The sequence below is a fragment of the Photinus pyralis genome, unplaced genomic scaffold (assembly GCF_008802855.1).
Source record: "Photinus pyralis isolate 1611_PpyrPB1 unplaced genomic scaffold, Ppyr1.3 Ppyr1.4_LG3a, whole genome shotgun sequence".
NCBI classification, from domain to species: Eukaryota; Metazoa; Arthropoda; class Insecta; order Coleoptera; family Lampyridae; genus Photinus; species Photinus pyralis.
Genome location: NW_022170509.1, coordinates 1,335,644 through 1,356,673, shown reverse-complemented (window position 1 = coordinate 1,356,673; position 21,030 = coordinate 1,335,644). Strand labels below are relative to the sequence as shown.

At 35.8% G+C, this 21,030-nt stretch overlaps 1 protein-coding gene across 7 annotated transcripts in view; it reads left to right on the top strand.

Moving 5' to 3' along the window:
• The window catches only part of LOC116165837 (microtubule-associated protein tau-like), a 27,294-nt gene extending 6,264 nt beyond the window's left edge, over nucleotides 1–21,030 (top strand). Inside the window, exons 1-10 of one of the 7 annotated variants that reach the window (XM_031480532.1) lie at nucleotides 6,953–7,055; nucleotides 7,345–8,284; nucleotides 8,346–8,389; nucleotides 10,130–10,289; nucleotides 10,337–10,545; nucleotides 10,603–10,788; nucleotides 12,289–12,327; nucleotides 12,478–12,636; nucleotides 12,706–12,771; nucleotides 19,326–20,068. In XM_031480532.1, coding sequence (XP_031336392.1) covers nucleotides 6,984–7,055; nucleotides 7,345–8,284; nucleotides 8,346–8,389; nucleotides 10,130–10,289; nucleotides 10,337–10,545; nucleotides 10,603–10,788; nucleotides 12,289–12,327; nucleotides 12,478–12,636; nucleotides 12,706–12,735 — 1,839 coding nt within the window. In that variant the 5' untranslated portion in view covers nucleotides 6,953–6,983 and the 3' untranslated portion in view covers nucleotides 12,736–12,771; nucleotides 19,326–20,068. Of the gene's footprint in view, nucleotides 1–6,393; nucleotides 7,056–7,344; nucleotides 8,285–8,345; nucleotides 8,390–10,129; nucleotides 10,290–10,336; nucleotides 10,546–10,602; nucleotides 10,789–12,288; nucleotides 12,328–12,477; nucleotides 12,637–12,705; nucleotides 12,772–19,325; nucleotides 20,069–20,219 lie in introns of those variants that run through there. The other 6 variants (XM_031480528.1, XM_031480527.1, XM_031480531.1 and 3 more) reach the window with 6 other exon arrangements.

Below are 21,030 nucleotides of genomic sequence, written 5' to 3'. Positions count from 1 at the left end.
TGGTGTGCTTCTGTGAAGAAGGAGTTTTGTGTTTTTTAACTGTGCTAGGACATGTAATTTTATTGGGCGGACCTGTCTTTGTGGTGCATGTTGTCTTACTTGTATTTATGGTGTTTCTTTGTTCTTGAAGTTGTATTTGTGTGGTTGCTTGGGTTTTTGGTGGAGATATTGCAGTATTTTGTGTGGTGCTGTTAAGGTTTTTGCGCTTCGGTTGTATACGAGTGGATTGTTTCTGAGAAGAAGGAGTATTGTGTTTTTTAACTATGCTAGGGCGTGTAACTTTATTGGGTGGATCTGTCTTTGTAGTGCATGTTGCGTTACTTGTATTTATTGTGTTTCTTTGTTCTTGAGGTTGTATTTGTGTGGTTGCTTGGGTTATTGGTCATTATCATTATCGTTTGTTTTACAATCGGCCAAAATTTTGTCAGCAACAGTGCTAACGAAAAGATTGAAATCATCGCACGATAACGTCGAAAGCGGTTCTATGATACAGGCTTTATTCGATTTCACTTGACAGTCCGTCTGTTCCTCGTCTACTCGAGAACGCTTCGCCAATCGATTTTTACGAGTGCTATTGAATATGAGCCGGATAGAAAGTCTGATTTTCGAATCCTACGAGCTGAGTGGCAAAAAATTCCCCTACTGAAAATCGTATGCGGTTCTTCGTACCTTGTTTATTTGTTCTAGGACGTTTTTTCTGCATGTAAATAGTTGTAAAATTTGGCGCAGTTCGTTACACGAATGGAGGAAATACACTATACCTACACCACAGAATAATTGAAAGGTATTTTCTATCAATTGAGATAGTTTAAGAAGGATCGATACAGCCGCGTTTGCGTGATGTAAAAGAACAATTCCTGCCAGTTTACTCGTGCAGTGGCATCTACCTAAAACAGCGCCTGTGAACTCACCACTATCAAAGAGGGTAACAGGTACTTTCACCTAGACACGCTCCGCACTTTTTGTTTGAATATTATGATAACATATATCTTCCCATTTTTGAAGCTTACGACACGCATTACACTTTTATTGTCAACACATTCACATTGCGCTGTAGATAGTCAATGAGTCACACATAAATGCGTCCTTTCGTATGTATAACCGAAAAAAATCGATTAAAACTTTGTAAATACAGTGCATCTGTTTTAAAGCGTCTAGTGGGAGTATATTGAAAGCGTAGAAATCTATAGGTAGAAATAGTATAAGAAATGCTCAACATGGTTTCTCATAGAGTTTCAGGGAACAAAAATTGCGTATGAGTGAACCTCGGTAGGTACTTTCACTCCCTGCATCCCATAAATCACCCGTAGCTTTATATATGACAACACGCTACCAATTTTTCACACACCTCATAATTGGTTACCGTTGAAAAGCATGTTTAAGAACTTTTCAATGATGTACACATTCCGCACGAAGGGAGGTCAAAATTTAAGAACAAAACTGGGCTCGACCTTTTTAGAGCAGCCGACTGCTATCTGGGCGTCGGGACAACGGGGTGCAGTGACCACTAGGTGTAGGACATTGTTTGCTCGCCTCCCGGAATTAGTTTTGGATTAAAAAATCTTGCATAGATCATCTTTAAAACTTCAGCATAACTTGGCAACGTGTATTTGAATACTACTACTAATCATTGGAAAAACTCTGTATAAGGTTTTTCTAAAATAATATCCATAGGGCGCAAAACTCATTTAGCAGTTCCGTCGATGTACGAAATGTACTCCTCTTGTGTACCGATTTAATGAGTTGGCACAATTTTGGCCACCTCTTAAAATAGTGACTACGCACATGGACAAACAACAACCCAGAACCGTGAAAAATCGTTTATAATAATGGGTGCGTTCACCATAACCATTGAATAAAAACACTATTTTATTCAATGCCATAACCAAACATGTTTGCGCTTTGATTACGTTTGCAAACACAAACTGTTTAGGCGCAGGTGAACGATAGGGTGCGTTTGCCAGAACCAACTGTTTGCAAACCGTTTGCGCTTTTTCGATAATTACGTTTACTGAACGCGTTGCTAGTTGTTAAACTGTTTGCAAGCGGACGCCATTTTTTGAATCGCAATTTAAACTCGCTGAAAATCACAAACATGTTTGTAATTTTGTAAGGCATGCATATTTGTTTAAACCATCGGCATATAGGTTTATGCGCGAAATTGGAGTAGGTAAATTACTAGTACCTATACATCATGACCAAAAATTGGATATAAATCGAATAATTTAATTATGAATGAAAAAGGGAGCATTCCATGTATGCAGGCTTATTCAAATTCGAGGGCTACCATGGGGATCTCGGGAACTGTAACAAATAGAGGTTGGCAAAGTTGGGTAGTTTGATACTTAACAAAATATCGTTTTGAAACTAAAAAAATTCCGACTACTTTCGGAGATATCCAGAAAAAAAATGACATTTTACAAAATCGTTTTTATTTGTTACCTAAGTTATTTAAAAAGATATTTCAAAATAAACGGCGCATAATTGTGACCACTTTTTTCCATATACAAGATGCTAGTTTTAAATTTTTAGTCTGACGTTTCGTCTCCGGTTAACCATCATCAGCTTTGTTTTTTCTTATGGAAGTCATTTTTACTTTTTGTGTCATTTGATAGAGCTTTTTCCTATCAATAAATGGTGCTGTTAATCCGTAAAAACGCAAGAAACTGCGAACGTACACTGCCCACGACAAAGTTGCCAGACAAAAAAAGAAGATATTTTAACAGTATTACTTCAGTCTCCCTTTGACGAATGTCAAATTTGAAATACTCGGCGAGTAATAACTTTGTAGTGAAATCGTTCCACACCAAACTTCTCTTCGAATCTAATTAGGGTACATTATTCGTATACTAATAATTAACACAAGTATCTCTATAACCTATAACTGATACTGGCTGAGTGCTCTCGATTTCATTTGGACTTGTACCCCTTCATATGCGGTTTATGAAGGCTCCAAAACGGCATGAACGATTTGCTCGTCTCCTAGTAGATTGCTGGCCATCTAGGCGCGGTTCCCACTGCAGCGATGCGATAAGCGATGCAACATGAGCAATCTTTTATCGCCCGATGCAGATCGGGTTGCTTATCGAATCGCCTGTTGCATCGCTTATCGTATCGCTCCAGTGGGAACCGCGCCAAACCCTGCCTTGCAACACTATAACCACAGATATACGTCGTATATCTGTGCTTTAACTATACGTTTTTCACCTATACAAATCTTAACTCTTTCCTTAAAATGACTATACTTATGTGGTGAGTTTATTAAATTTATTAAATGTAACAATCTGAAAATAAAAACTTCTCATAAAGCAGGTACAATTTATGGAAAAAAAATATTTACTCAAGGATCCAGTGAATATGCATTTAATACTCCAATCTTGATTTTCTATAGGACAATTCAATTCATCTCGTATAGCAGGATGTATTTAAACTGTAAAAAGGTTGCCATATTTTTATTGAAATGTACAAAAAGAATACAAAACGGTTTTCTCAAAATTCACTCAAATTAAATTTGACGTGTGGTTTCCAGGCAAATTGCGCGCTTAGAACAAATGCGCATGCCCGATCAACATGTTTGTGATTTTCAGCGAGTTATGATTAAAAAAATGGCGACCGCTTGCAAACAGTTTGACAATTAGCAATGCGTTCAGTAAATATGCTTATATAAAAAGCGCAAACGGTTTGCAAACAGTTGGTTCTGGTGAACGCACCCAATGTTCTTACTGCGGTTCCTACGCACGCAACGGTCCCAATGCCCAGTTGTCCCCGCGCCCAGTTGTCTGGCTGGATTCGTGGTGAGAGAGTACTGAGGTTCGTTTATACAGGGTGTTACATATAAGTATGAAAACAAATGTGGGTCGTAGAGGGGATCAAAACAAGCACTTTTTCCAAATAAACTTAGGATCGTTGCCTTCGGATCAGAAACTATCCCCTGCCTACTAGTGAGTCATATAATTCCGCATGGTTAACAATTTAAGTCGATATTATGATTAAATTATATCAAAAAATTCAATATGTCGATCATGGTATTGAAGTCGACAAATTCGATTCCAAGAAGATGCAGATTGTAGGTACGTGACAATGTGACATGCGGGTGATGAGAAAATGATATTTAAGTAGAGTTCGATAACAATAAATATGCATTATTCAAATTATCACAACATCGACTTATTTTTTTGTTATTTGTGACATTTTCAACGAACTACATGAACTACATGCCAAATTAGATGACGCACTAGTATGCGGGGGATACTTTTTTCTCCTTCCTTTCAAACGAGTATAACTTTTGTTTGAAAAGTGATTAAAAAAAAAGTGTTTGACAGTTTTGTTCCTTAACCGATCAAATATGTACACAACAAATTTCGTAAGAAAAATTCTCTCCATTTTATATAGTTGCGCGGTCAAGAATTGCAGTGGAATTCTCGAATCTTCAAAAACTAATTCCAGATTCGTGATTTTCATGTTCAAAAACCCCCCGATACAATTTTTTCGCGCCCCCCCCCCCCTCCACATTTTTAAATATCCTTATGACGCATTTTAAAAGTGATACAGTATACACATGTAGAGCTTTTATCAAAAAATGGTACTCTTTATTTTAGCTACTGTTATGCTTTGTTTTATACGTTGGGGTAGTTATTCAGTAAAAAGCAAATCACGTAATGTGAATCATAAGTTATGTCACACAACTTGGTTGCACATGTAGTTTGTGCTTTTTTGCATTGTTTAGGTACGGATTTTAACAATAAGAATATGAATAGAGATACTAAGTAACCCTCGAGGTAACCAATTTTCCAATGTACAATATCGAATCGATATAGTACATCTACAGTAGAGTGCCTTTGTATTACAAACCTTCATAACTAGTTATATAAATTTAACAATTTACAAAGCTCTCTTCGATCGTTTAGATATTCTTTGTGCATGTTTACCCTTCTTCTTTGATTCAAAATATTTTTTAGTTTCGAAGAAACGAAAATGCCTTAAGTAAAACATTAGTTTGAACCGAATCGGTCCAAGCGTTTGACAGTTATCGTGTTCACGGAAAAACGGACACCATCAATTCCCCTATAAAGCTTCCATCGCTTTGCTCTAAACCGATACAACGCAACATCGAAGGATCCTCAGTATTATTATCATCAGTTTTTTGCTAGAGATAATACTTAACCAATAGGAGAAGAAAACTTCATAAACCCTGCGTCCCAGATGAAACGCATTATAAATAGGCAAACATAATTACTTATAATGTACTTTTTCGCGGATCTACGACGTTAGCGTTCAACGTAGGTACGTTATTGCGCTTGTCTAATTCTATAGAAACTGATTGGAGTAGTAGGTACCTTGACGCTAATTTCAAACACATCGTGAATCCTTCGCGAAAAAATACATTTTCGTTTCCCTATGGTGCGTTCTACCTACTTAAGACGCACTGTAGGTATATATCGTGCGGTATAGTAACAGTAAAATCAAAAATTATAGCTAGTCAATAATAATACCTACGAGTGAAAAGAAGTAACCAACAAAGTACCGATCTTCACATTTATTCGCATGTAGGTGGATAAGGTTACTTATATGTATCTTTTCCATGTAGATAATTGATAGTAAAGGGTAAGTATGCAAAACCTTTGACTTTGGAATACCTTAATAAAATATCTGCAAAGTGGTACGCAGTGGAACAAAATGGAGTTAGTGACCTATGAAAACATACTTTTCCAGGCCTTAGTAGATCAGATCACAGAATAAAGCCGATCAATATGTTAAGCGTCGACTTTAAAAATTTTCTCGAGACACGGAATCGACTTTTATAGGCATAACCTAATTTTCCTTCTTAAATTGGGGTTAAGACGAAAATAGATATTTTACTGCCTTGTGGCGACTGTATTTGAAAAATTAGAAAAAGAAGAAGTAGATACACCTATACCTATTTTGGTAGGTAGGTGAGAGTGTCGTATAAAATCAATGTAAATAGGTACCGATGCCTGTCTGCAACGACAGCAATAAAATAAGGGTTTTCTCCGGAATTAAAATCCCCTCTCTTTTGCGAACGGTTTCCTTGCCTATGAAAACGTGCTCTCTCGGACGATCAACACTTTCCGGTAACATCATATTTTGGCAACATTTCGCCGATTTCAGCAAGATGTAATATGTCGCATTTGCGTCGGACGTAGCGTACATTATTGCCAGAAACTCGGCAGACTCAGAATAAGAGCTGAAGTTTTCGACTGGACTTTCTTTCACTTGTCTCTCACTGTCCAAAATCACACTTTAGAATGTCGTATGGTGAAAACTTGATACCTACTGACTGAGCAATTATTATACCCAGAACACGGTTTGCGCGAACTTCAGGAATTTACAAGTTTTCAAAATTGCGAAGACACATTCTTGTGCGTAAATCTCCATTTTAACTATGGTTTGTCAATTTTGTTCGCAGTTATTTTTGTAACATTTTATTGCTTTAGACGGAAAATATCAGATTGGTTTCAGAAACTGTTCTATTTGTATATGTCCAGCTCTAAAATTTAGTAAAAACGTTCGCACAGTAGAAAATGTAGAAATAAGGTCAGTAATACTGCAAGGACCAGTCATAAAACACATTGTATAAGTTGGGTGGCACATTTACAATAAAACGACTTATACTTAATAATTTGGGAACGAAATGTGATATCACCATGCACTTTTCACTAAACATATGACACCGAGGGAAACACATTGAACGGTAACTTTAGTTCACTTTTCTCATTTTACCCACACCGCACCTTTCCTAAAGAGCGCCATACCACGTGTGTCATATTATAATGTTATACCTATGTTTAGTAAAAATCTTATGACGATATTACATGCCTGATCTAATCAATTATTAAGGATTGATCGTTTAAAATGCCCCATCCTCTATAGTACACATATGTATAGGTAGTCAGCTTGCATATATTATAGTACGTTAGGTATTGCTTTTCAGTACCTATCTCTTTGTCTTTCTTAACAGAGAAATGTCACATTCACAAAATCTACCGAATGGGCCTTCACAAGAAGTACCGGACAATAAAAATATCTACGAGTTGGTAAGAAAAACATTGAGAGTATATAATTGGGTTAGTGAAGTATTGATATTCAAATAATAGAAAATGAAAGTTATTGAAACAACTTTCCCCATTTGGTTTTTCGAGCCAGGCACCATCAGAATAACGATAACCCTGTTGTGTGACATGCCATTCTTAAATTCTCAAATAGCTGTTTTAAAGATATTATTGCTTAATTGTATAGACAATTTAGGGTTAACTTTAAATGCCCAATTATAACATTTACTTACATTACATTTTCGACGGATATTGAAAGTGTATTTCGTATTAGGCGAATGTGCCGGAAAGGGTTAGTCAGTTTGAGCAGCCAAGCGCACCGCAACAAGTAGATGGAAATGTTCGGCCGTTATTAACTCGAATAGACAGTAGAGTTAACTTAAATGTGCGTCTAGGCTTTCCGAATCCACTCCTTAGGCCACAACTGTCAAGGCCACCTCCACCGGGAGGAACCCCGTTCGTTCAACGTCCTTTAATACAACAACAACGTCCTCCGCTGGCTGCACAAAATTTATATCCAAGACAGCCAGTTTCACATAACATCATACCAACTACCAGACCACAGATCACTCCCGGATTTAGGCCCACACCACCAAATTTCGGTAGACCCCCTTTATTAACTCCGAGACCGCAGAACATCTATCAGCAAAGATCGTTTCCTCTTCCAACAACAACAAGTAAACCGACACTTTCTAACAATTTAACAAAAAGTCAAACGCTGGATTCCTACGAATGTAATTCATCTCAAGAAGATAATGTGTCAGCAATTGAGGCAGCTAACAATGAAGAAGAAGAACAAACAGAGATCAACTTAAATGATGAATTTCAAAAAGACCAAAAAAGTTCAGTTGGGGATGTTGAAGATGAAAACCTCATTCCAGATTTATCCAGACAAATCGAGCAAAATCCACGACCCGAAACGCGGATGGAAGGACGGATGGACAACCAACCCCTTGCGAACAATTCGCGCGAAGAGCTAAACAAAGCAACCACAAATTTGCAGTCGAACCCACCTTCTCCTCAGCCTTACATGAGAAGAGCCCATGTTACGAGAACGCCATCACCAACACAGGAAAACCCAACGACTTCTTCGCCAAAACAATCTGCGTCAAAGAGAGCAGAAAAACCAAAGTCGCCCAATTTATTGAAAAATGATAGAAAATCTCCCGAAACTAAAACACGGTCTTCCTCAAAATTACGTCTTTATAAAGCAGGTTAATTTTAAAATTTTATTCATTTTGATCATGTGAGAATTAATTGAGGTTTTTGTTACAGAAGGAGATAATGACAGTGGAGTGGATGAGTCCACCCAAGGAAACGTAAGTATTCCTCTTCTCCTACCCATTGTAACGTTTTTAATTGAAATAACGTTAAACAGATTTATTCCATACAATGTTTTCTGGCGCTATTGCTATATTTATAACTTTCTCATTATTATAGGCACGATTCAGGAAGTCTGTTGAATGACCAAAGATGAAACTTTTTTTCAGGATTACATTACAATGGTCTAAAGACATTTTTTCAGAGAAAAAAACACTGCATCTGTTCATACACTCATAAACTCATAATTTTCCGTTTTTCAAAACCGTGGAAATCCACAAAATAAAAAGGTACATTTTACAATAAATCAGATATGTCTTGGAATTACCTAAAAAACAGCGACAACGTTTCATTATATGCTATGTTATTTAAACTATATATTTTATAAGAAATACCATAGTATATACGTAGGCGTTTTTTTCATTTAACGTCAAATTTTTAGTATAATTTAATGATCGATATTAATTTTAACTATCGCGAAATCGACTTATGTCTTTTGTTATTTTGAACATTTTCCAGTAACTATAGGTACATCATACATGCGAAGTGAATTTAGTTGGCTCACTATAGTAGGCTGGGGACACCCGTCTAGCTCGAAGGATAAACGAGCATAAGTCTTGTTTTAAAAGTACCTAGTTTAAAAAGAACAGTTCGATTTTGTTGGTTGCCTAGAAAAAACTTAAAACATAAAAGGAACATAAAGGGGAAATGCAAGCTTAACCATTTTTTTGAGGGTTGCTCCCAAACGTTGGGCCCTCGATTTATGTGGAAAAACAATATACAGGGTGGTGACTTGCGTAACGCATCATAGGGATTTCAATGTAAAATTCATAACATGCGATTATTGGCTCCCCAAATTATTTTAGAGCAAAAATGTATTAAGGTTTTTTGTAGGAAAAAATTTTTACGTCAATCAACCCTATTAGTTTTCAATTTTTTGCATAATAAAGACGGAAGATTGGAAAATAAAACCCCCATCTTTTTCACTAATCTGTGATGGCATGGAATTTTATAATACGAAAACTACGCCAATATCCGTCATGCCATGGAATGTCGGCTATGAAACAAATCAAATTCTATCAAAAAGTATTATATTTAGAACAGCGAATTCAACATAAAGAAAGACCAAATTACTAAAAACGGTTTCCTAATATAACAATTTACAATAAATGTTCGAATAAAAGCCGCCATTAACTGCAATACAGTAACCAAGTCGATCATAAAATCCATTTCGAACTGCTGCTAATTGATAACTGGATATCTTTTTGTTTTAGAAAATTCCATGGCATCGCAGATTATTGAAAAAGATGCGGGTTTTATTTTTCCAATTTTCCGTCTTTATTATGAAAAAAATTGAAAACTAATACGGTTGATTGGCGTAAATAAAATTTTTCTACAAAAACCTTAATACATTTTTGCTCTAAAATAATTTGGGGAGCCAATAATTGCATGTTATGAATTTTACATTGAAATCCCTATGATGCGTTACGCAAGTCACCACCCTGTATTTGTTTTGATCCCCTATATCACCCAATTTATTTTCTACATAATTTTTCTTATTGCGGAAAGGTGTTTTATTACATTGATTGAGATTTCGCTTGGCAAGAGGACATTGTTTTTTAGCTATTTTGTTTTCTATATTTGCTTATAGACATTGAATTGTTCCTGATTTGTCCATGCTTATGATTTATAAAGACGAAGTGGGAATATGATACTAAATATGTTTTTATTATTTATAGGATCACCTAAACAGCGAATATTCTACAGGTAAAAAATCATCGAAGAGTTCCACTCCACGTTCTGCAACAACACCCACAAAAAATAAATCTTTCACAAGAGTCGCAAAATCTCCAAATCCAAAAAGTCCAGAAACTCCCACGTCTACCGCCGATAAGAAAAGTATTTTCCTCGCGCCGAATATCAAATCATTAAATAACATTTTCTAGAAGTTCCTATGAACAAAATTCAAGTCGGTTCGGCTCCGTCTCCAAACTTAAAAGTAGTGAAATCGAAAATAGGATCTCTAGAAAATGCAACGCACAAACCGGGCGGAGGAAATATCAAAATCGAGAGTAAAAAGATAGATTTTTCAACAACATCATCAAGAGTTACGGCAAAAAATGACACTTATTTACCTGGAGGAGGTGATAAAAAGGTTGCGATAGTATCTTATTTATAACCGCATTGCGAATTTAATCAACTTTTATTTCAGATTCAGCAACAAAAACTGAATTGGAGTGCTAAATCGAAAGTGGGTTCTTTGGAGAATACAACTCATAAACCTAAAGGGGGCGATAAGAAAATAGATATTGTTAAGTTAGATTTTAAGGAAAACGCGAAATCAAAAGTTGGTTCCAAGGATAATATTAAACATGTACCCGGAGGAGGCGATGTTAAGGTAGGTAAATTATCACAGCTAGTAGTATCTCACTGAAAATATCCTCCTAAGTGTGTTTGAACGTGAACATGAAAACCCTTTGCAAATAATAGTTTCTGCAGAGATTTAGACAAAGTACAAGTTTCCTGATGGTCATTCTTTTGTTATGAGAGTAAACCAACAAAGGTACATTTGGAATGAAAACATTACTCACCATAATTTTCAAAATAAAGGCCGATTTATAAACTTTGTCGTCTGCGTTCGCGCTGGCAGTTCGTAGTTCACCGAAGATATTGACCATTGGAAAAAGAGTAGGTACCCATTTGGCGCGCAAATTAATGTCCTGTCAAATTGCTCGTTTTGGCTTGTGAAGCCAGTCTTTTATATATGCTCATTTATCATAAATCTTTCACAGAAATAATTCTTGTCCCTTGCATGAACAAACTGTAAACTAAAATAAGCTCTGCAACGACGGACGCGAACAGCGAACGCCAACGCGAACGTAAAGTTTATAAATCGGCCTTAACGATTATTTTATTGGTTTACATGTGTGTAGGTTATTCCTTTGAAATAAATGTACAAATTTAAAATTTTGATAATAATATGAGTAGGTACGTAATAAATTGCATCAAGTGAAACGGCAATTCGGTACTCACATGGCTAAAGGTACCTTATCCTTATCCTTATTCCCTTATTATGTACTCTTACCTTATAAACAGATATGTACCTGGGTACCTTATTCGATTTTTGAAAAATTATGAATAACAAGTCCAATCACTTTAATCATTTTGAAAGTAGTGGTTCGACTGATAAGTTGACTTTCGACAAAATTGGCATGATTTAAATATGATTATGAACGTTACTAATTGATAATTGGGACGGTAGAACGGAAGCAATTGTTCTCGCGTCGCGTCGCAATGGCTTCGCACCGTAATGGCTTTGCGCCGAAAGAGCTTCGCGTCAAAACGGCGACGCCGAAACGGCCCATTTCGTGCAGCGGTATTCAAAGAAGGTTAATTTACAGAGTGTAATTCAAAACCAGACCCAGACAATGAGACTATAACTAATGATTTGGAACAATTTACCCAATGATAAACGTAGGAAGACGAACGCTCACTTTTAATTCAATCGTCAAAATAAAACTTGAAGTTACCATGAACAATATTTGTTTGGGGAACAGAAATTAAGAGAAAATAAACGCACTTTACGCATTTATTAATAGCGTCGTATAGGATCTCAACCTTCCGTCTAATTTTGATAAGTTTACTGCAATAAAATCGATATACATATCTTCTCAGAGACTGAAGGTTTCATGTTAGCAATGCAAGATCCGGTTATATTAACACACGCAATTATAACAAACACACAACATAAAGACAAAACACTGACACATGGCATGATTATTGTCCACTTTGTTCACAAATCCCCGACAAATCAGAAACAGTCCAACGCATAATAGCGACAAAAATCTCCGTACATCTTTCATTCACATTAATAATTGAAATTTATCGCTTTGTTTAGTCTGAATCTGAACACAAACTGGAAGAAATTAGAAGAGATGTGAGTAAACATATTATGGTCACAAAAAATCACAATAAAATTTCTACTTTCACGTAGTCTACACAATTACGTAGGCAGAGACATTTGCACTTTGTATCTTTACTGCAACACTTGTTGGTTAGTTGCTATAAATATGTATTTTTTTAACAGATTGAAACAAAAAAAGTGGATATTAAAGTTCAAAGTAAAATTGGATCGTTGGATAACATAAAACACAAACCGGGGGGTGGAGATAAGAAAATATATGACGATAAAGGATATTTACGTCAAATGTCCGCCCATTCCAACGCTTCCTTGGACGGATCACAGGTACGTCTCTACTTCTACCCACCCTTATTATTAGGAACCAGATTCTGATTCTATATGCATTATTTTCAGAATGTTGATTACTTATATACATTCTATTAGTTTTCCATTCATACCATTTTATCGTAGGACAGTAAGGTAAAACAGTTAAGTGAGCGCAAAGTTTACTAACAACTTCTTTGTATTTGAGACTAAAAAGTAAACACTTGCCTAAACATTTTTCTGTACGCACTCAAACAACCAATTGTGCTTGTATGCAGAGCTGGGATGATTACTCAAAAAAAGTATTCAAATACCGATTACAAATTACTTTGTCATAAAAGTACTTATTTAATTACAGTAATTGATCACCTACTTCAGAGTTTGTATTCGATTACTGATTACAATTGCAATGTATTACCTAATTTAGTATTGTAATTACAATTACTTTTTTATTATACCTGAATCACCATCTCCGTTTTAAACACTCAAATGCGTGCGAAAAAAGGCCTTTAAAGGGGTAGTATACCCAAAGTCAAAAAAATTGTAGAAGAAAATCTAAGAACAAAATTTCAAACCGGAGTTTTCTACGATGAGTAGTTTTCAAATTATTAATGATGAAAGTTTGAAAGACAGAACATGTGACGTCATCCCGACATCGTGGGTGCGGCGGCAAGGATCCAAGCAGTCCAAACGTGTTAGTTCTTTCATATTCTAGTTCGCTTTCCTTTGAAAAAAACAAGAAAACCTTACTGAAGTATCATCCGAACATATATCCTCATATAAATTTCTATACCCAGCTCAGATTGGATACCTATGCTTTCAGTAAGCGGTATTGGTTTCATTTGATTCAGTTCTTCTGTTTGATTGTGGCATATGTTTGATGTTGAACTGGTTTCTCCACTACGAAGTTGATCGTTTATAAGCAATCAGACACAATCTTACTTTCTTAGATAAGTTGACTGAGGTTTGTATTAACACGTCAAACGTCATCGAATCCATATATTGCTAAAGCGCGCCACCGACCCATTTGTCGGGATGACGTCACAACGACCGTTTTTTACATTCGACACCTTACCATTTAATAACGAAACGGCGTAGCGACTTGCGGTTTTCACCGTTACTCTTAGATATTTTTAATCTATCTTTAGACGAAAACATGAAATTTGGGTATACTGCCCCTTTAAAACACACGTGCTTTAAAGTTGCTAAGTAACGATACTTCAAGTATGACTTTTGAAACTGTGATGTGGATGAAATAAAAAATGATCAAAGTCCTCGTGTGAGATCGAAGGGACTTCAGCGCATTTTTGTGTGGCAGATCAGTGTTTTATTAGCCAATATTGACTCCACCATCAATAAGATCTTGCCAAAAGCTACCACGTTCACTTTGTCGGTACCATTTTCTCACTTACCGTGCACTCGCAATTCGCGTTTGAAGTTTTGACTCCATCATTGTCGACACCCACTTCTGATCACCCGCAACAATTCGGATTTGAAGTTTCGACTCCACCATCAGTAAGATCTCGTCGGGGGTTACCACATTCCCTTTGTCGATACACAGTTCCGACGTCCCGTTCATTCGTAATTCACATTTTGGTAGATTTCGCTAAAATCCCGGCATAAAATCGTATTCAACTTTTGGGTACTTCACATAGCTCGACCTTCTATTAGTGACACGAGAAAGAGAGACCGCGATTCGCGCTGTAAGAAACTTTTGGGCGCCCAAAGTCGACTACCCCTCGAAGCGCGCCGCGCAAAAGGTGGTTTATTTCGCCCCTAGGAAAAAAAACAAAATTCCGCCACGCAGGAGTTGTGCGCGTTGACAAGATCTTCCCGACGACACCAATTTGAAAACAATCGGAGAAAAACTGTAGAAGAAGATAGATAAAAACTGAAAAATCTCCAGGTTAGTATAATACGCTCGGGGATGGCGTCCAGATGTCGTCGACTCCAAATCTTGTAGCCCCATCCCTAACGTTCTTAATTACACGGCCCCGATAGTTACATATACACTCCTTGTCTTTTTACAAGCGTTTTTCTACGGGCGCGCATTTACTGCCAGCCAGCCAGCCAGCCGACCAGCCAGCCAGCCAGCCAAAGTGAGATTAAAAGCTACTTTTTACAAAAAAAATTTTTTGCAAAAATGCGCTAAAAAAAATTTTTTGCAAAAATGCGCTAAAAATCCTCTTAGGTCGCTTTCTGTAAATGCAGAAAGAACATTTCTTTGGCTTTTGTAGGTACCTATCCTTTGGTTGAAGCTTTTACAAACGCGCATAATTTAGGGTATGCTTCTAAATCTGTTCCACTTTTTAGTCCCAGCAATAAGTGAAGTTTTGAATGAATGCACCAAAAGATAGAAGATTTAAATACCTTTGACATTTCCTTCATATATGCTAGCATTATCGATGCATTTAAGACTTTATTCGTAAGTAACTTCCTATTCATCCATGGAAACAACTTTTCATATTCTTTATAATAGGCTTTTTCTACAATCGATATCCAAAGTAGGCATTTGCGCTCGTATTTGACAACGCAAACGTCATCTTTTTCGAGGAATGTCACTTTGTCGCTTATAAGCGACAAAATAGAAAAAACGCTCGCTCTCCCAATTATTAACTATAAATCAAATATGCATTGCTCAGAGTATCCAATGACAACGAGTAAATGACATCTTTCATTTGGGCATAAGATTAAAATGATTTGAGTGAAAAATTGAAATATTTGGAAATATGTGAACTGCTCGATTGTAGAAAAAACCTTGTGTGTAATTCGAGCGCAAATTGATTGTCGATTTCAAGAGATTGCCGCGCTCCTTCGTCGCGCGTCAACTGTCTCTTTCAATCGACAATATATCATTTTGCGCTCTTAATACACAAATAGCTATTACTGGATTTGGATTTTACACCTACCAACGTTTGTTTAGATTTTACAAGCGATTTAATGGACGATGTAATGTATTATCTTTTTCAACGGAAATCGTTTTATTTACAAAGATGATGATGATTATAAGCAAACGTCAAGTAACATTTCCATGGCAATCGTGAAATTTCGAACACCCAGCCCACTTAATTAAACATGTATTCGAGTATAACGTCAATATGACTTCATTGTATTTCCTATTTTTAGATTATACTGCAGGTATAATAAAAAAATACTATAAGATACACGTGTATAATTGGTCTTTAAAGCACTTGCAACGTTAAAGGCACTCCGCTTTGCGTCGTGCTCTTAAACTCGTTGCGCGTGCTTTAAAGACTTGATTATACACTTGTATCTTAATATACTATTATTTTTAAACTTCGCTAGGCCTAGATCTTACATCCGCACGTACTTATCTACCTATATTTTTAGCGCATTTTAGCAAATTTGTAAAAAGGTAGCTTCGACAACATCTTATTGATGGTGGAGTTAACACTGGCTGATTTGATCTGATCTGCCACATAAAAATGCGCTAAAGGCCCTTCGACGTCACACACGATGACTTTGATATGTAAATCGATATGAGAAAATATTTATACCTATTTTATATTTTCTCATATCGATTACCATTCGCCCCCATTTTGTGAACTTCAATTCCAACGTTATGGACGACACTCATTTGATATGTAAATTTTTTTAACGTTAACTAATTTTTTGATTTTCATCGTTATTTTAAAGATATTTCGATAAAACCAGATATTTCTTAAACATTTAAAGATCTTTAGTAACCGATGCACTTGGAAGTCGAAATTGCAATTTATGTACATGGTACACCGCATTTTTACTAAATAAACTTGTTAGAGATAGGGGAAATCACACAGTAGGTACTTCATCGTGCAATAGAATAAACTAATAAAGTAGTATATTATATACCAAGGGACTTAAGTGTGTGTTTTAATCCCGAGGGTGCAGATAGTTGAGCGCAACAAGCACCCGAGGGATTAGGATGCAATTTAGTCCTGTGAAAGAATAAATTTGTTTGATTGACAATGTCAAATTGTGACCGTATAACGATAAATAATGTCAGTTTGATTTAAAGATTCTAGTTTAATTTAAAACTACGGCGTATAAATGATCGTTTAAAACCCTGAAGAACAAGGTATAAGGAAACCAAAACTAACTACCTTCTAAATTCAAAAAGATATATGCAAACCGGCATAATAAGAGTAAAATATGCTGCAAGAATAAAAATGTACATATAGATAAATGTAACCATTAATCATTAAATTGTGTTTGATATAAGTAATTCAGTGTGTGCTGCCACTTTTTGTTCAGCGTCGGGTTTTTCACCCTCCGGGAGAAAAAGTGACACTTTAGTCCCTTTTAAATGATTGACAAAACACGTTGATTTAGTCCATGGAGTAAAAAAAAAACCAATAAATACAACAGTCATTGAGTTAGATATCTGAATTGCTCTATTGTAATCGAACATGGTTACCCTAGTATCCGTGAATACTACGAAGGCGTAGAACGGACAAGGTAGATCAAATTATAATAATCTCGAGAAAAAAGTCGGGATTTTTATTTATGACTACAATTTTATTACAAAACACGATTACCAGTAAACAGAGTAATTAAATTAAAGTTACAATTGCAGTAGGTACTTTAAAAGTATTTACACAAAAAGAAATTCAATACTGTAATCAAATACAATTTTGTACCTATTCGAATACTTCCCAGCTCTGCTTGGAGGTGTATTGTTTTGGTTATTAATAGTAATAATAATTAACTGGTGTGCTTAATTGATTACCGACGTTATAAAATGGAGACTCGGCTCATATAACCTACAGTACCTATAAAGAAGTAGGTAGTAAATATCATATGTATGTATACGTAAAGGTGGGTGTGATTAGTTTGATGGGATTAGGCTTTTATTAAAGAAAAGATGGAAAAAGTATTAATATTGTACCTATACGCAGATTAAGTACCCATCTACCAGCGCACTTTGTTCTTAATGAAGAGAAAGTTAGAAAGTGCTAAACCTGTTGATCCTGCTCGTCGGAGCAGTGCATTTTTTCGTGTTCACAACGAAATGGGTTAAAAGGGCCAGACTAAACGATCACCAAATTTAGTTCCTGTGTATAACATTTGGTTCGACTGATAAGTTGACTTTCGACAAAAATGGCATGATTTAAATATGATTGTGAACGTTAATAATTCATAATCGGCACGAAGAAATTTTAATTGCAACGGTGTTTCGCTTTTGAAAAATACTTCTTATCGACATTCGTTTCTTAATACAGTGCGTTATCTCTTGTATTTGGCGAGATACGAAAAATTTGTGAAATATAATTTTATATGTGACATTACGATCTATCCGATCGCATATTCAAACTTTCGGTGTCACTTCCGGTTTGACCGGAAATATTTTTTCAAATGCAATGCCTATATTTTTACGATACCTATTTCAAAAGAGTAATCAATTTGCAGTATGACAACAAAATTTGCATATGGTTGATATACAAAAAAAATAGAGAAATTAGTGATTCAATATTTAGAAAATTTATAAAATTTAGCATGTCGTGTGCTGTCAGGACGTGCGGTGCCTGTTGCATTACGAAAGAAATGGGATCTGTTATCAATAAAAAAGAAAGCAACCAATATTTGCGTAATGAAGCAGCTCAGGTTGAAGTTCTTGGCCAATTTGCCATAAATCCCTCAATGTCAACATTTATAGTTTTAGTCAATTATAAAATTTTTGTTAAATTGTCTTAATCAATATCGACTTTATTGGTACCACTGGAAAGCATTTTTCAGTAGCTCTCCAACGATGTGTCACAAGTATAGGGTTGCTATTTAGGATTTTTGAAGAGAGAGGGCTGGGGGGTTAAGAGAGGGGTGGGGGGTTGTCACTCATAACGTCACTCTGGTTCCCTCTCGATACCCCCGAAACGGTTTTGCGCGATTTTCAATAACCTCTTTAGTATGGAAATTATGGCCGACTGCAAGTTTTAAAATTGACACGACGTATGTATGTAAATGTTATGTTGTCATACAGCAAATTATTGCTCTTTTGAAATATCGTAAAAATATAGGTATATTGCATTTGAAAAACGATTTCCGGTCAAACCGGAAGTTTGAATATGCGCTCGCCAAATAAAATAGATATTTCTTTCTTCAAACGCAATGTACGAATATATATTTTTTTGTCGCTCTACTTTCATTCTGGATCCCACCTATACTTCCACTTTCCACATAACATGTAGTAAATACAAGTATCGCAAGTAACAATGCGTGAAATCGATATCCATTACCGATAAATAAAAGCGCAACTGTAATGTAGATTTTGACTTTGGATGCACAATTAAGTCCTAATATTAGTACGATACGTAGAAAATTCGTTTTGTAGTTGAAAATTTTTCAACTTTTTGCGAATATTCGGATTTCATACAAAACATCCGAAATTGGTATCTATGAAAACTAGGCTTTATCGCCGCGCGTTTAGAAGTGACTACTTATATCGGCCGTATAATCGTTTTGTATATGTGCACGCACACTACTTGAACACTTTTATTGCTAAAATTGACCATCTCCCTCTGAGTATCAAGTATCAACCAACGCCACTCTTTTAGGTAGTGTTACTAGTGTCTTCAGGAAAGGGACGTTTTCCTTGATAAACTGGTATTAATGAAATATATATTTAATAAACTACTTAATTTTATTGTGCATGATCGGAATAGCTTCAACTACTGCACATTAGTGCTTTGTAATAGATAAATTATTTTTACTAGAACTCTTCCCAAGCGGATGTGAGAGAGCCAGTGTCAGATGAGAATCTCAACAGACAGCACTAATATCAACATTTTATACCACCAAAAAAGAAAAATATGTTTGTTTAAAATACCAAAATATAGGTGGAATCTCTTTCGCCAGTTTTGAGACCGAACGAACAAAACTGTTTGCGTAAAGAAATCATTTTCACACAGAACAATTTTCTGGATAAATGTATTAAATCAGTATAGAGTGTATGCCTATACAAAATGTTTTTATTTAACATTGCATGTAAACAATAAACATAGTATAGAGTTATATTTGTAAAATTTTTAATGAAAGTATAGTATGTAAAGTATTTGTAATTCACTTTTGTAGTCACTGTAACTATAGCGAAGTATATTATCTACACCAAGGCACGAAGTTGTCCACTTTTTGGTTACCTACACTGAGTGTTTTAAAAAAGAGCTGCAACGCACAAAACGAAAGTAAGTTCGTTTGGTTCTCTTTACAATCACTCAACACGTATTTGTAGATAACATTAGTTTAAATGATATTAAAAAAGAAGTTAAGTTTGTTTGTAAATCACGAATATGTAGATCACTTTTTACGTTCAACCGAAATTTCTGGGAAATATCATCATGATGTGTGCTAATACTAAACGCGTGTTTTTTTTTATTTCAAACATTGTCGATTTGGTAGTTTTTAATTATTATCGATGTATTTAATGAAAAGTATTCAAAAATATATGTACTAACTTGTAGATTTGACTTTTTTTGCCATATACACTTAGGTTATAATGAAACACTAGCGATGCGGCACTATGTAGCTTCAATGCTTCACGTAAGTATTCTTTGTGCAAATATATTTAATTGTACAGAAGGCAGATGCCATTAATTAAATAATTTTTTCAGAAAAAAAAATTACGACCCTTATCACTCGAATTGGCGTCCCCAGCAGTCTCTTCTCCTGTGCAGCAGAAAGTAAAAATCTTGGACGAAGTTGAAGTGTATGAGATTACACATCCTGAGGCCGCTAATTTTGGTTGTAGTAGTTCACGCGGCAAACGATCGCCTATAAGTAATTCCCGGCCCCCATGGCGTTATTAAGGATACCTATAAGTTGAGAGGAAGTTAGATGACAAGTAGTTAAAAGTTAGTTACCTTTTTGTCCAAAAATTATTTATTGAAAGTGGTTCTGTGTTTATTATAATATCATGTTGTGTATTAGATGGTAGATGCATTTTGCATTGATAACCTTTTTAATATTTCTCACCTCTAATACATTATGTATCGCTTCACTTATATAATCACACAATATATGCTCTATTCCGTATTTTTTCTTTACTTGTCTGCCACCAGAAAACGTAGGTTCGTATTTCATGCAGCTAACCTTCCTTGTTATTCAAATTGACGAGAAAGATTGAAAGGTGCTTCTGCATAATCAAGCCCCCGCCCCCCTCAAGTACATTCCAACACACGGACGGACTGCCAGACGGAAGTAAGGACAAAACACTAGTAATCTTGTATTTTCATTTTTAAAACGGGGCCACACACATCAGTGGTTTGAAAGTACAAAATTGGCATACGAATAAGATAATACAACTCTGGTGATTGCTCTACCATTTGCGATTCGGTTTTTTAGCGGATCTTCAGGTTGTTTTCGAGAGAATGATGTTGTTCTTTCTGAGAGAAGCAGGGGCGGACTGGGTACTTACAGGCCAGG